Source organism: Chironomus tepperi, unplaced genomic scaffold (genome assembly GCF_022539635.2).
Source record: "Chironomus tepperi strain 1889 unplaced genomic scaffold, CSIRO-AGI_Ctep_v1 contig_351, whole genome shotgun sequence".
Lineage (NCBI taxonomy): Eukaryota > Metazoa > Arthropoda > Insecta > Diptera > Chironomidae > Chironomus > Chironomus tepperi.
Window position 1 is genome coordinate 557,980 of NW_027226473.1, and position 14,415 is coordinate 572,394.

General features: G+C 41.9%; 1 protein-coding gene across 18 annotated transcripts in view; it reads right to left on the reverse strand.

Moving 5' to 3' along the window:
• bt (projectin protein bent) overlaps window positions 1–14,415 on the reverse strand; it is a 91,592-nt gene that overhangs the window by 6,167 nt on the left and 71,010 nt on the right. For all 18 annotated transcript variants that reach the window (XM_070645116.1, XM_070645123.1, XM_070645122.1 and 15 more), the window contains 2 exons: window positions 13,912–14,370; window positions 466–13,848 (listed from right to left, as the gene is read on the reverse strand). In XM_070645116.1, the coding sequence (XP_070501217.1) occupies window positions 466–13,848; window positions 13,912–14,370 (13,842 nt within the window). The remainder of the gene's footprint in view (window positions 1–465; window positions 13,849–13,911; window positions 14,371–14,415) is intronic.

Genomic DNA, 14,415 nt, shown 5'->3' on the forward strand with positions numbered 1-14,415 from the left:
AGAGTCGTTAAAAATTTTGAATCCTAAAAAGTCGTTAAAATTATGAACTTTTAAAAGTCATTAAAAAATTCCAATCTCAGTATGCCGTAAAGAGTTAAAATCCCAAAATGTCATTAAAAATTTGAATTTAAAAAATTCGTTAAATTTCCCCTCCAAAAATGCGCTTCAATCATCTGTCTACAAATGATCAATCTACTTTTGTTTGTATAGTCTGTTGTAAAAGCTTATGTAATGTATAAAAAAGATAAATTATTCTTGCGGCATTTCGCGAGTATTTCCGTTCGGAAAAAAAGCATGTCCTCAGTGCTTGATCTTGATTGGTATCACAGAAGGGGGCTCATTTGATACCCCACCATCTCATGTCTCAAAGGATATTTCATCACGACAGCTTTATATACTACGCGAAATGCCAGCTGAATAATGGAAGTAAATTAAAATAATTTTATGTCCAACACTGTGACTCACCTTCAACAATAACAACACAACTAGTCTCATCTGAACCGTATTCATTGGATGCAACACAACGATATTTTCCTGAATCACCCACTCGACATCCAACAATTTCCATAAATATAACACCATCGGCTTGTGATTGTGGATATTCATATTTATTAAGTTCCGTTGTGTTCTTATACCATTTAATATTTGGTTTCTTTGCATTAATAGCAACACAGCACAGAAGTTTGCAGGTATCTCCCGTTTGCATAACACGTGGACGCAATTGGAATGTGAATATTGGTGACTGACCAACTGGTGGTGTATCCTTAATTAGTGACTCTTCACGTTTTGATCGTACTTTTTCGCGTAATGCATCCAATCGTGTTGTCGCTTGTTGCATTGTCTGTGAAAGGTCATTTGGTCCAGCATATGGTGATGGTTGTACATTAAGGAAGACAATTTCTTCACGTGCACCATAGAAGTTTTCAGCTCTAATTATATATTCACCACGATCTGCCAATTTTGCTCGATTTATTGTAAATTCATAATCATTTCCATTATATCTCTTCATGTATTTAACACTTTGTCGTAATTCGCGACTATTTGTGTACCATGTTACTGTAGCTGTTGCAACAGCACAAATGCGACATTTAAATGTAACACTTTGTCCTTCATAGCAGAATTGTGATTGTGGTCGGATAACAAATCTTGGTGCTGCCTGTCTACGATCAAAACTGAGTGATTGTGATTGTCGTGTAATACGTAATCTGGAGCGTGCAGCCAATGATCCCAAATAGATTTTGTAGGTTGTTGTGTCCAAGTATTTTCCGAAAATGCCTTGTTTGCGTAATCTTGAGTGAAGTTTTTGAATTCTTTGATTGAATTTCTCGCGATTGAATGCTTCTGTCTTGGCAATGGAATCGCCAGTCAACCATACATGTTCTAAACATTCATGTGCTGTCATACGCTTCTCCTTGTTCTTAACAAGTAATCTACGAATGAAATCTTTAGCTTCGTCTGAGACGTTGCGGAAAGCTTCCTCATCGAATTCCCAATCGCATGCCTTAACATTCTTTAATGTCTCAACATCAGTCTCACCAGCGAATGGTGAAAGACCACTGAGGAGGACATAAGCAAGAACACCAACAGACCACATGTCTGTATAGAAGCCAACAGCATCACGTTCAACAATTTCAGGTGCTGCAAATTCAGCTGTTCCTGTTGAGATCTTGACTTCATCATTTGGATTTAATTTTGTTGCAAGTCCAAAGTCAATCAATTTAACGTCTGTGCTGCGGGATGTTGTCAACATAATGTTTTCAGGCTTAATATCAAGATGAATGATGTTCTTCTCATGCATATATCTTGTAGCATCACAAACTTGACGAATATAGTTAATAACTTCTGATTCAGACATAACATATCCATCAGCTGTAATACGATCGAACAATTCACCGCCCGACAAGAACTCATAGATCATGCAGATTTCACCCTCAACTTCTGTATCATCGAAGGCATCATGCAAGTTGATCAATTTATTGTGATGGAGTTGATTCATGATGTCAATTTCCTTCATCAAAAGTTGCTTCTCCATTGCATTACCGACTGGGATGAATTTGGCAGCATAAATGTGCCCAGTTGCACGTTCACGGCATCGATGTACAACACCGAATGCACCGCTTCCGATTTCTTCAAGAATATCGTATCTTGAGTAGACACTGCCTGGCTGTGTATCGACAACCTTTGGCATAAACTTCTGATAGATATCCCAATAGTATTGATCGTAATCGGTGACTTGTCCCTTTTGATCTGTTCTGATCTTCTTGCCTTGTGAATCCAATTTCAATCTTGTTGTAGGTTCCTGTTTCTTTGTTTCCTTTTCTGGCATCTTTACCCATTCATTCATCTCAGTTGGTTCTGAACGTCCAAAGATGTTTTCTGAGAATACTCTGAATGCATATGTGCGTCCAGCTGTCAAGTTCTGTACAAGCATTGAATTAAGACGTGTTGTTCCACACAATACCCATGTGTCATTTGGATATTCACGTTTCTGTACAATATATCCAGTAATGTTTGATGCTCCATCTGTAACTGGTGCTTTCCATGTAAGTGCAACAGTTCCGAATGATTGTGACAAGAGAACAGTTGGTGCATCTGGTGGATAAGCAGTTGTGCTGACATCATCAGTTGCTCCATTTGTAAGTCCCTTAAGTTTAGCACTCAAAGCAGCAGCATTCAATTGATCATAAATGATGTACTTAGATGTCAATTCAATGTTGCGTGGTGGTTCTGGACGGTCACAAATTTCAACCTTAATCATTGCTGAGTCAGATCCAAGTTCATTTTCAACAGTAAGGACATAATTGCCATGATCAAATTGTTCAACATTTTGAATCTTCAACAAAGCATGACGTTCACCAGCTTCAACCTTGAAGTGACCGCCGCTCTCAATGGTATCACCCTCACGTGTCCATGTGATTCTTGGACGTGGGAAGCCAATGAATGGAATCTTAATGACAACATTTTCACCGCGATCGAAGTATGCTGTATCACGGAAGCGTGGTGGTACATTAAGTTTTGGTGGTGTCTTAATGACCAAAGCACCCTTTGTACTCTTAACGCCAGCCTTGTTTGTAGCACGGCAAGTATATTCATCAGCATCTTCACCATATACACTGTTAATAATCAAATGATGTGTTGATGATGATTCATCAGTGTAAATGTGATAGCGTGTACCGCTTGTGATCTCACGAGCTCCCTTATACCATGTAATTCTTGGAGCTGGAACACCAACAATCTTACATTCGAATGCAGCATCACGATTAGCAACACATGCACAGTTGTTGACTTCCTTAATAATCTCTGGTGGTGTACCGTCACTTGGATCAACAATTTTAATTGGACGTGATGGTGGTGACCATGCACCTGCACCGCCAGCACCAACAGCACGAATTCTAAACTCGTATGTACGTCCATCCAATAAGTTATCAATCATAGCTTGTGGATGGAAGATTGTGCTACCAGCATACATTGGATAACACAATTGATCACGTCCAGATGTTGTGGTTGATGATTGTGATGGTCCAATACGTTGCCACAATTCAGTTTCAGTGTCTGATTCACGTTTCTCAATTTGATAGCCAAAGATTGTGCTACCGCCATCGTCCATTGGCTGTGACCATTGTAAGATGACTTCAGCACATCCAACAAGTTGTGTGCTTTCATCATCAGTAGCTGTATCATCCTTGGATGCTTTACGGCCCTTAGCATGTTGAATTGGTGAGCCGACAAGTGATGGACGTCCTGGTGGTCCTGGTGCACGTTGTCCCGAGACTGTATGTACAATTTCAGTACAATCTAACCAGTCAGATGAACCAGCATCATTAGCAGCAGAAATACGGAATTTATATTGACGTGCTGGTTGAAGATTTTGTACCCAAACACTTGTGTCACGGCAGTGAGCATTAGCTTGAATCCATACGCCAGAATCAACATCACATCTGTCAATAATGTAGTGTGTTGTCTTACGTACGATCCAGTTGGATGATGTTTCAATATCTTCCTTTGGTACCAACCATCTAAGGAAGCATGAATTTGTTGTAACATTTTGTACATCAACTGGACCTCTTGGTGGTGGTGGTGGTGCAAGGATGTAAACATCAGTCTTGCCAGATACAACACCACTTGTATTCTTCAATCTAAATTCATAAGAACCAGCTTGTGTTGTCTTCATTTCTCTCAAGAAGATGAGGAAGAATTCGTCAAAGATTGCAACACGGCAACGATCTTCAATGTCTGAATCTCCAGTAAGTTCGACACCATTCAACAATACAGATACATCAATAGGTTGATCACCGCTATAGAAGACCTTAAGCTTGCATGTATCACCTTGGTTGACTGTAACAGTTGGCTCATAATGTCCAAGTTTAGGTGGTGCACCGACACGAATGTGGCACATTGTCCATACAGTTCCAAGTGGATTGAATGCCTCGCAACAATATTCACCTTCATCTTCCCATTCAAAGTGTCTGACAGTAAGTTTGAAGACACCATTACACCATGAGACATCGTAACGTGGATTCTCAGTGATGTCCTTGCCATTCTTCAACCAACGACAATCAGGTTCTGGTGTACCATGAGCCTCACATTCAAGAATACATTCGCGACCTCTTGGCACGTCTTGTGCTTGTAAGCGACGTACAAATTCTGGTTTTTCACCTCCAGAAATCTCACAGATCTTTGTCATTGGTGTTGGTGGTGATGGTTGTGATGCGCCATGAGCATTATGTGCTGTAACACGGAACTCATATGAACTATATTCAGTAAGTCCAGTAACTTGGAACTCATTGAGTTTAAGAAGAATATCATGACATCTTCTCCATGCTGCACTGTTCTTTTCCTTCTTCTCAATGGTATATCCAGTGATTGGTGAACCGCCATCATCATCTGGTGCTGACCAACGTAAGTCACACCATGTCTTGCCAACAGCAATAATCTTTGGTGCTGATTGTCCAGATGGTGGTGCAGTCTTTGTCTTGGTCTTGACTGGATGGCATGGTTGACTTGGTTCACTGATGCCAGCAAGATTTGCAGCACGTACACGGAATTCGTATGATTCACCAGGAACTAATCCGTGGACAGTGTAACGTGTATCCTTAATAAGATAAGGTGTAATAAGCCATTGTCCTCCAGTATTTGGTGAACGCCATTCAACCTTATAGCCAGTAATCTTGGCACCTCCGTCAGATCTTGGACGAGCCCACATAAGATTAATTGAGCTTGTTGTAACTTCAGTGCATGATGGTGTGCCTGGTGGATCAGGAATACGGAATTGATAGCTTGCGCTAACTGGACCAGCTGTTGTTAATGGCTCAGAAATACCATATTGATTCTCAGCACGAACACGGAAGTCATATTTGTGATTTTCACGTAATCCACATGCTGTATATGTTGTACCACGATTGAATGAGCAGATCTTGACCCAAACGTAATCAACTTCACGACGTTCAATGATGTAATTTGTAATTTCAGATCCACCATCATCCTCTGGTGCGTCATAGAGGAGAGTGACTGATTCGGGTGTAACGTCTGTGCATCCCAAGTATTTGCCTTCAACAGCGGTCTTTGATGTTGTTGTATCACCAGCCATTGGTAAGAGTGTTGTAAATCCTTTTGGTGGTCCAGGACGATCAACAATAACAACCTTGAAGTTGACTTGATCCTTTCCTGATTGATTTTCAACAGTCAAGCGGTAATTGCCAGTGTCACCAGGTCTTTCGGTTTCAAGAATCTCCAATTGATATTCTTTGTGTGCATAAGTGATCTTAATGCGTGAATTTTCAGTAATAACATTACCACTGTTGTCCCATTGAGCATCTGGTACTGGGAATCCTTGCAATAATGGAATTGTAATGCGCAATTTCTGTCCGGCAGGTACAATATATTCTTTTGGTGCTGTTCCCAATTGTAATTGAAGGTTGGAACGAATATTTCCAAGTTTTGGTGCTGTTGATGGTGGTTGGCATGTAAGTGGAATTGATGCTTGTGAGAAGGCACCATGTCCAGCAGCATTACGTGCTTGTACACGGAATTCGTAGTTCTGACCTTCTTCCAATCCAGTAATACGTGCCAAACATTCAGGTCCAGTTTGTGCACAACGATCCCACATGCTTGTTCCTTCCAATCTACGTTCAACGGTGTATCCAGTAATTGGTGAACCTCCATTGCTCTTTGGTGTCTTCCATTCAAGCATGATTGTCTCCCATCTTGTGATTGGAGCTGTCGATGGTGATTCAAGATCATCGAATCTCTTGACTGGACGATCGAATTCAGAACGTTGTGGTACGCCTGGTGCATCAGGTACATTGAATGAGTGACGAGCACGAATTGGTGTATCAGTTTGTGCCCAATCTGATGAACCGTATGTATTCTCAGCACGAACACGGAAGTCATATTCAGTACCGACATCAAGATTACGAACCTTGCATTGAGTTGTTGTACAATAGCTGTTAACCTTGACCCATCTTGAATCCTTTGCCTTGCGTTTCTCGACGGTGTAGTTGTCAATTGGTGCACCGCCATTGTCTGATGGCTCTGACCAAGCAAGGACCAATGAATCACCCTCGAATTGTGGTACATGAAGATTCTCTGGTGGTGATGGACGATCAAGTACTGTAACCTTAATATCCAATGTATCAAATCCAGATGGATTCTTCAATTGACAGCGATAATTGCCAGCATGATTACGTTGTGCATTGCTGACAACCAACATAGCATTATCAGATGTTAAGTTGCTCAAAATGTTTCCATCAGTTGACTTCTGTTCTGGTTGCTTCTCATCAGATGAGATCAAGAAGTCACCGTTGAAGTTCCATGATGCAATTGGAATTGGATTAGCTGTGTATGGGATAGCAATTGAGAAGCTCTCTCCAGCACGTACGACAATATCGCGTGGCTTTTCAGCTCCAAAGATTGGACGATTTTGTTGTTCAATGATCTTGCACCATTGTGAACCGCGTGATGGATTTGATTCTCCGAATGAATTAACAGCCTTGATACGGAATTGATATTCAGCACCTTCTTCAAGTCCCTTAACTTCAGCATTTGGATTCTCAACCATTTCACATCCAGGTGCAACTGACCATTCACTTTCAGTGTCACCAACACGTTTACGCATTTCTACGCGCCAGCCTTCAACTGGTGCAATACGTGACTTAGCTGTTGTTGTAAGTGGTGCTGTCCATGACAATTTAACACCATCCTTTGTGATACGATCAATATTTGGTGGATATGGTTCGCCTGGTGGACGTGATGCGACACCAAGTTCAACACCAACGGATGGTGGTGATGGCTCACTTTCGCCGGCATCTGATACAATACGATAACGGAACTCATACTTGAGACCTGGTTGTAAGTCAGTTACAAGCAATGTTGTACTTGGTGTTGGATAAGTTGTAAGTTTCTCCCATGGTGCACCACGTGCACGACGTTCAATATGATATCCATTCAATGCTCTACCACCGGTATCACGTGCTGCTGGCCATGTAACAATTGCAGCATCACCAGATGTAATTTCAACCTTTGGTGGATCAAGTGGTGTTGGTGGAACTTCATATGGACTCTTAATGACAATTGGTTTGCCTGTCAATTGATCAATTGAAGCACCGACAGCATTAACAGCACGAACACGGAATTCGTATTTTGATCCTTCCTTCAAGTTCTTTACATTGTACTTGTTAGATGGACAATATCCATTAAGAAGTTGCCAGAATTGTGCCTTAACTTCCTTATATTCAACCTCGTAGTGTGTAACTGGACTACCGCCATCATCACGTGGTTCTGGCCATGTAAGTGTAAGTCCATCACGAGTTTGATCGCTGTATGAAATAGATCCAACAACTGATGGTTCTGTAAGCTTAGCTGGCTTCTCTTCACCATCACGTGCAAGTGATCGTTCTCTTGCTTCTTCACGTGAGTATGCTTCCCATGTTGGTGGTGCAAGAACAGTGACATCGAAGACATATGAATCAGTTCCATATTCGTTCGATACTTGAATCTTATATTCGCCACTGTCACGACGTGTTGTCTTAGTGACCCACATTTCAGTATTTTCACCATCAAATTTGAATCCAGTCTTGCTGGCTTGTGGAATTTCAGCTCCACCCTTGCTCCATTCAACCTTGGGTGCTGGAGTTCCTCCATACTTGACATGTAAACGAAGTGGTTCACCTTGACGGATCTTGACATGCTTGCGTGTTGTTGTATCGTGAATGATATGAGCACCTTCCTTCTGGTTCTTGGCATAGAATGGTTGTGATGCATCTGAGAATTCACCTTCTCCAGCAGAGTTAACAGCTGATACACGATATTCATAAGCATGACCTTCAGTAACATTGTTATCCTTATATCTAAGATCTCTAAGGATGTCACTATGGCACTTAATGAAACGTCCATACAAACGATCACGTCTTTCAAGGACATATCCTTCAATTCTTGCACCTCCATCCGAAATTGGTGGTGACCATGTGACAAGAATTGAATCAGCATTAATATCTGATGCAATTGGTGGTTGTGGTCTGCCTGGTACTTGAACAGCATTTGAGACCTTCTTCTTCTCACTGACAAGTGGTGGTGAACGTCCTTGCAAGTTCTCAGCAAAGACACGGAACTGATAGACAGTTTGATCTTGCAACTTGGTAACAACTGAGTGAAGATTTGTTGGGCTAATATATGGAACTGCTGGTACCCAGCCACCACCATGAGTAATGTCTTGTTTCTCAATGACATAAGCAGTGATTGGTGAACCGCCATCATAATCTGGTGGATTCCATGAAACAGTAACTGAGCCTGATGTAACCTTCTCAAATTTGAATGGTGGTTGTGGTGCTTCTGGTGGTTCCAAAACGACCAATTGGAAGCGACGTAAGTCAGTTCCACATGAGTTTGATACCTTAACTTCATAATATCCACCATCATCGCCAGGCTTCAAGTTGACAATGTGCAAGTTTGTATGCCATCCAACAGCTGTAACTGTACGACGTTCATTTGACTCAATAACTGCAGCAGTTTCGAAGCAATCGGTTGAGTCCATTGATGCCAATGTACACTTATCACGTGTAACACGCTTCCATTCAACAGTTGGTTCTGGTTCACCCTCAAAGTCAATATCCAAATGGAAAATGACTCCATTCTTGAATGTGTATGAGTGTGATGTGGCAGTAAGAATGCGTGGAGCAAGAAGACGAAGTTTTGGTTGAATAAAGTCGGTCTTTTGACTTGGGTCTGATTCTCCTGATGAGTTAACAGCGATAACACGGAAGGAATAGACACGTTGTGGATTGAGATCTGTGACTGTTCCTTCATAAACTTGTCCTAATCTTTCATTCATAACAGTTCCATTACGACGTGGAACTTCAGCAACACGATGCCACATTGGTGAATCATCATCAGCTGGTACATTAACACCAAGTGGAGCTTCCAATGCTTCAATGATGTAATGATCAATTGGTGAGCCGCCTTCCTTGTCAGATGGTTGGAAGTGAAGAACAACTTTACCAAGATCCCAGTCAACAACCATTGGTTTACCAGGTGGTGATGGTTCAGCATAAGGATCACGTGCAACCATTGGAAGTTTAGTGCACAATGGATCTGAATCGCCAACCTCATTAACAGCAATAATGCGGAACAAGTATTTGCGACGATATGACAAGTTTGTAACATGAGCAAATGTTGATGTTGGACGTACGCCAGCATCATTCCATGTGCCTCTTGAGACATCCATCTTCTCAATCTTATAATATTGAACTGGACATCCACCATCATCCTTTGGTGGGAACCAGCTAAGTGAGCATGCATCACGTGTAATATTTGTGATATCAAATGGTGGCTCTGGTGCATCAGGAACTGAAATAACCTTCAATTTACCACTGATTGTATTCTTGCCAACTTCATTGCTGACAGTCAATGAGTATGTCTCAGTGTCTGTACGTTTTGTGAATGGAATTTCGAATGTAGCTTCACCACTGAAGTAGCTAAGGTGAGTATGTGGTGCACCTTCTTCAATGACTGTATTGCCACGACGCCATTCAACCTTTGGTTGTGGTGATCCGCTAACATTGATTGACCATTTAGCTGATTTGCCTTCACGAACAACCAAGTCTGGCAATGTATTTCTATCCAAGTGTGGTGCTGCATATTTAGATTTCATCAAATGTTGATGAGATGCTTCTGATGGATCAGATTCACCACCCTTATTGACAGCAATAACACGGAATTCGTACTTCTCGCCTTCTGTAAGTCCCTTAACACGGCCTTTAGTGTCTGGTGCATCAAAGCGTCCAGCATCAACCCATTTGCCATTTGGTCCACGTTTCTCGACCTTGTAATAATCAATTGGTGAACCGCCATCCTTCTTTGGTGGAGTCCATTCAAGATCGACCCATGTTGCATCGGAGTCAGTAATTTGTGGAACTCCTGGTGGACTTGGACGTTTGAATTCATCCTCGGCAGTAATTGGCTGTGATGTTGACAAGTATGGTGATGATCCAATCTTGTTGGTAGCCTTAACTCTGAATTGATATTGACGTCCTTCAATCAATGATGGAACGCGGAAGTTAAGTTGAACTGTATCACCAATTGGTACCCAGCGCATATTATCCATATCCATTTTCTCAACGGTATATGACTCGACTGGTGCACCACCGTCATCCTTTGGTGGCTTCCAACGAAGTGTACATCCATTACGGCAAATTTCTTCAGCTCTCAATGGTCCTTCTGGTGCTGATGGAACATCAATAATTTCGACACGGAGTGTTGCTGTGTCAGTTCCATTGTCATTCTTAGCAACAATTGTATAAGTTCCAGCATCGGCACGTGCAGAGTCGAACAAACGGAATCTTGTTGTTGGGAACTCTGTTGTAATCTTCAAGCGACTGCTATCAAATAATGGAACATCATTGCGGCACCATTCAATTCTTGGTGTTGGTTCACCGCTGAATGGAACTGTAAAGTCAATATTTGTTCCAGCCTTAACACGAATGTTGTGCAATTGTGAGCGATCAATACGTGGTGGTGCATTCTTGGCACGCATACGATGAACCTTTGATGGCAATGATTCAGGTCCATATCCAGCAATATTACGAGCTGTAACACGGAACATCAAGTTAGCACCTTCTGGGAGATTTTCAAGTTTAACTTTGTTAACATCTCCTTCAACTTCAGCGCCAGTAACCCAATCGCCGCCAGCTTGATCTTTGTATTCAACCAAATATCCAAGAACTGGTGGTTCTCCAAGTTCCTTTTCACCATCCTTGCCGGGAATTCCTGGTGGTGGACGTTCCCAGGTGAGATCAACAAAGTCTGAATCGAAATCAGTAACTTCTGGTGCTCCACAACGTTCTGGTGGATTGTATGGTGACTTAGCTTCAATTGGTGTTGCTGATGTCAATGGATCTGACTTGCCGTACTTGTTAACAGCACGAACACGGAACTTGTATTTGTGTCCTGGCAATAATCCATCAACTTTAACATCTTCACCTGGAATTGGTGCAAATGGAACTTCAGCACATTGTACCCAACGTCCAACACCTTCATCGCATTTTTCAATGACATATGAGTCAATTGGAACTGCATATTGTGGATCAGATTCATTTGGTGATGGTCTGAAGCTAACAGCAGCTTCACGTTCACCTAAAGCCTTAGCCTTCAATGGACCACCTGGTGGTGCTGGTACATCCATAACGTAAAGATGAACAACAGCTGCATCACAACCAAAGTCATTTTGAGCAGTCAATGCATAGCCGCCGCTTTCAGCTCTTGTGACTGTACGAAGAAGCAATTTAGCAGTTGTTTCTGTGGCAACAGCCTTAATTTGTTCACTTTGACTGACACCTGGTTTGCCTCCCTTCAACCATTTCAAGACAATTGGTTCTGTACCCTTAACTGCGAACTCAAATGCAGCACTTTCACCAGCACGAATACGCCATACACCAACATTGATGACATTTGAGGAATTTTCATGTGTATTTCTAATGACAGCACCTCCAATTGCATTTGCAGTAACCTTTTCGTCAGTTGGTCTTTCAGCTGCAAATGTTCCATTAGTTGGTGCCTTAACAACACTGATAAATGGTGGTGCTTCAGCATTAGCTGTCTCGAATTTACGTGATGGCAATGACCATTCACTCCATCCGGCCTTGTTTTGTGCACGAACACGGAATTCATAAAGTTCTCCCAAAATAAGTCCTGTACACTTGAATGTTGGATCTGTCAAGCCAGTAACTTCAGTTTCACCGACACGATCCCAGTTGCCAAATCTGTCCTTCTTTTGAATCTCATAACGTTCAATTGGAGCTCCACCGTCGATTCTTGGTGGTGACCATTGAATTGTGATTTCATGAGCATCAATACGTAATGCACGAACATTTTCAGGTGCTGATGGGATGTCAAACTCATTCTTAGCGATAATTGATTCATCGGCTTCGAGTGGCTTACTTTCACCCTCAGAATTGACAGCAATAACACGGAACTTGTATTCACCGCCATCCATCAATCCAGAAACATCAGCATGTGGTTCTGTTGACTTAGCACATGGAATCCAAACGCCTGTATTGACGTCTTGTTTCTGTACTTGATAATATTCAATTGGTGAACCACCATCGTCAAGTGGACGCTTCCATTTCAATTTGCATCCACTGCTGGTGATGTCTGAGATTTCTAATGGACCACCTGGTGGATCTGGAACATCAACAACATTGACCTCAACAATAGCAACATCCTTGCCATATTGATTAGTAGCAATGATTTCGTAGCTACCAGCATCAACACGTGTAACTGGTCTACGGAACAGTTTGGTACCGTAATCTGTTGGCATTGTTTCACAGTTACCGCCAGTTTCCAAGCGTGCCTTGTTGAAACGCCATTCAATCTTTGGTGTTGGCTCACCAATGACGGTAACATCGAATTTCAATAATGTACCGACTGGTAATGAGACATCCTTGAATGTACGACGATCAATCTTTGGTGCAACGTGATGTGGACGTGCAATATGTGGACGTGATGCTGGACCAAAGTCACCAGCACCCTTCTTGTTGACAGCACATACTCTGAATTGATATTCAACGCCTTCAATAAGACCAGTAATGTTGACCTTGTTCTTAGGACCGCCACTTTCACCGCATTTTTCCCAAATTGGTGAGTACTTGTCCTTCTTTTCAATAATATAGTTGGTGATTGGAGTGCCACCGTCAAGTGCTGGTGGATCCCATTCCAATTCAACATGATTAATTGACCAATCAATTGGTTTTGGTGCACTTGGTGCTGTTGGAAGTGAGTATGGATCACGTGCAAAGATTGGTGCAAGTGATTCTAATGGTTCAGATTCACCCTCAGCATTAACAGCCTTAACACGGAATTTATATTCATGTTCTGGTGTCAAACTATCAACTTCCATTTCTGGTGCATCAGTTGTTCCACATGGTAACCAAATTCCAGTTTCTGGGTCGAATTTCTCGACAAGATAGTGATCAATTGGCAAGCCACCGTCATCCTTTGGCTTACGCCACTTAAGTTTGCATCCTTCAGCATGAATGTCACTGATTTCTAATGGACCTTCTGGTGCTGATGGTTTTGACAATACTTGAACTTCAATTTCAGCCTCATCGTAACCGTATTTGTTTGTAGCAATGACCTTATAACGGCCAGCATCACGACGTACAGCTTCAGTGTTCTTCAAGTATGACTTGTATGGCTCATTACGGATTGACATGTGTGTTGTTGACATGAGAGAACGATCATTGAATTCCCATGAAATTGTTGGCTCTGGTTCACCAACAACCTTAACATCAACATAGAAGACTTCACCTTCCTTAACCTTAAGGTCATTGAGTGTACGTCTGTCAATCTTTGGTGGAACTGTAAGGATGGAGTTTGGAATTAGCAACTTGAAAGTATTAAGATATAGAATGTATAACTTACGTTTACGTGTACGAGCAACAACACCCTTTGATGGATCGCTAGGCTCACCAACACCAACAGCATTAATGGCACTAACACGGAATTCATATTCTTCACCTTCATCCAAATTAGTTGCACGGAATTCATTTTGTGGTGTTTCACCAGCCTTAATCCATTTTGAGAAGCCATCCTTCTTACGTTTCTCAATAAGATATCCAGTAACTGGACGTCCACCATCATTAACTGGTGGTGCCCAACGTAATTCAGCCCATTCCTTATCCCAGTCATAAGCATCAGGTGTTCCTGGCTTGCCTGGTGTCTTTTGGATTTCGGGGTTGTGACGGTGGGAAATTGTGAGTGCTTCACCTTCACCTTCAGCGTTGCATGCACGAACACGGAATTCGTAGGCAACATCTTCTTCAAGTTCTGGTGCAACATAGTGTGTATCCTTTGTGCGTCCCAATGTGACGTATCTTGTGGCTGTAAATCATAAGAAAATTATAAGTTTGAGGAACTCCCCAAAAA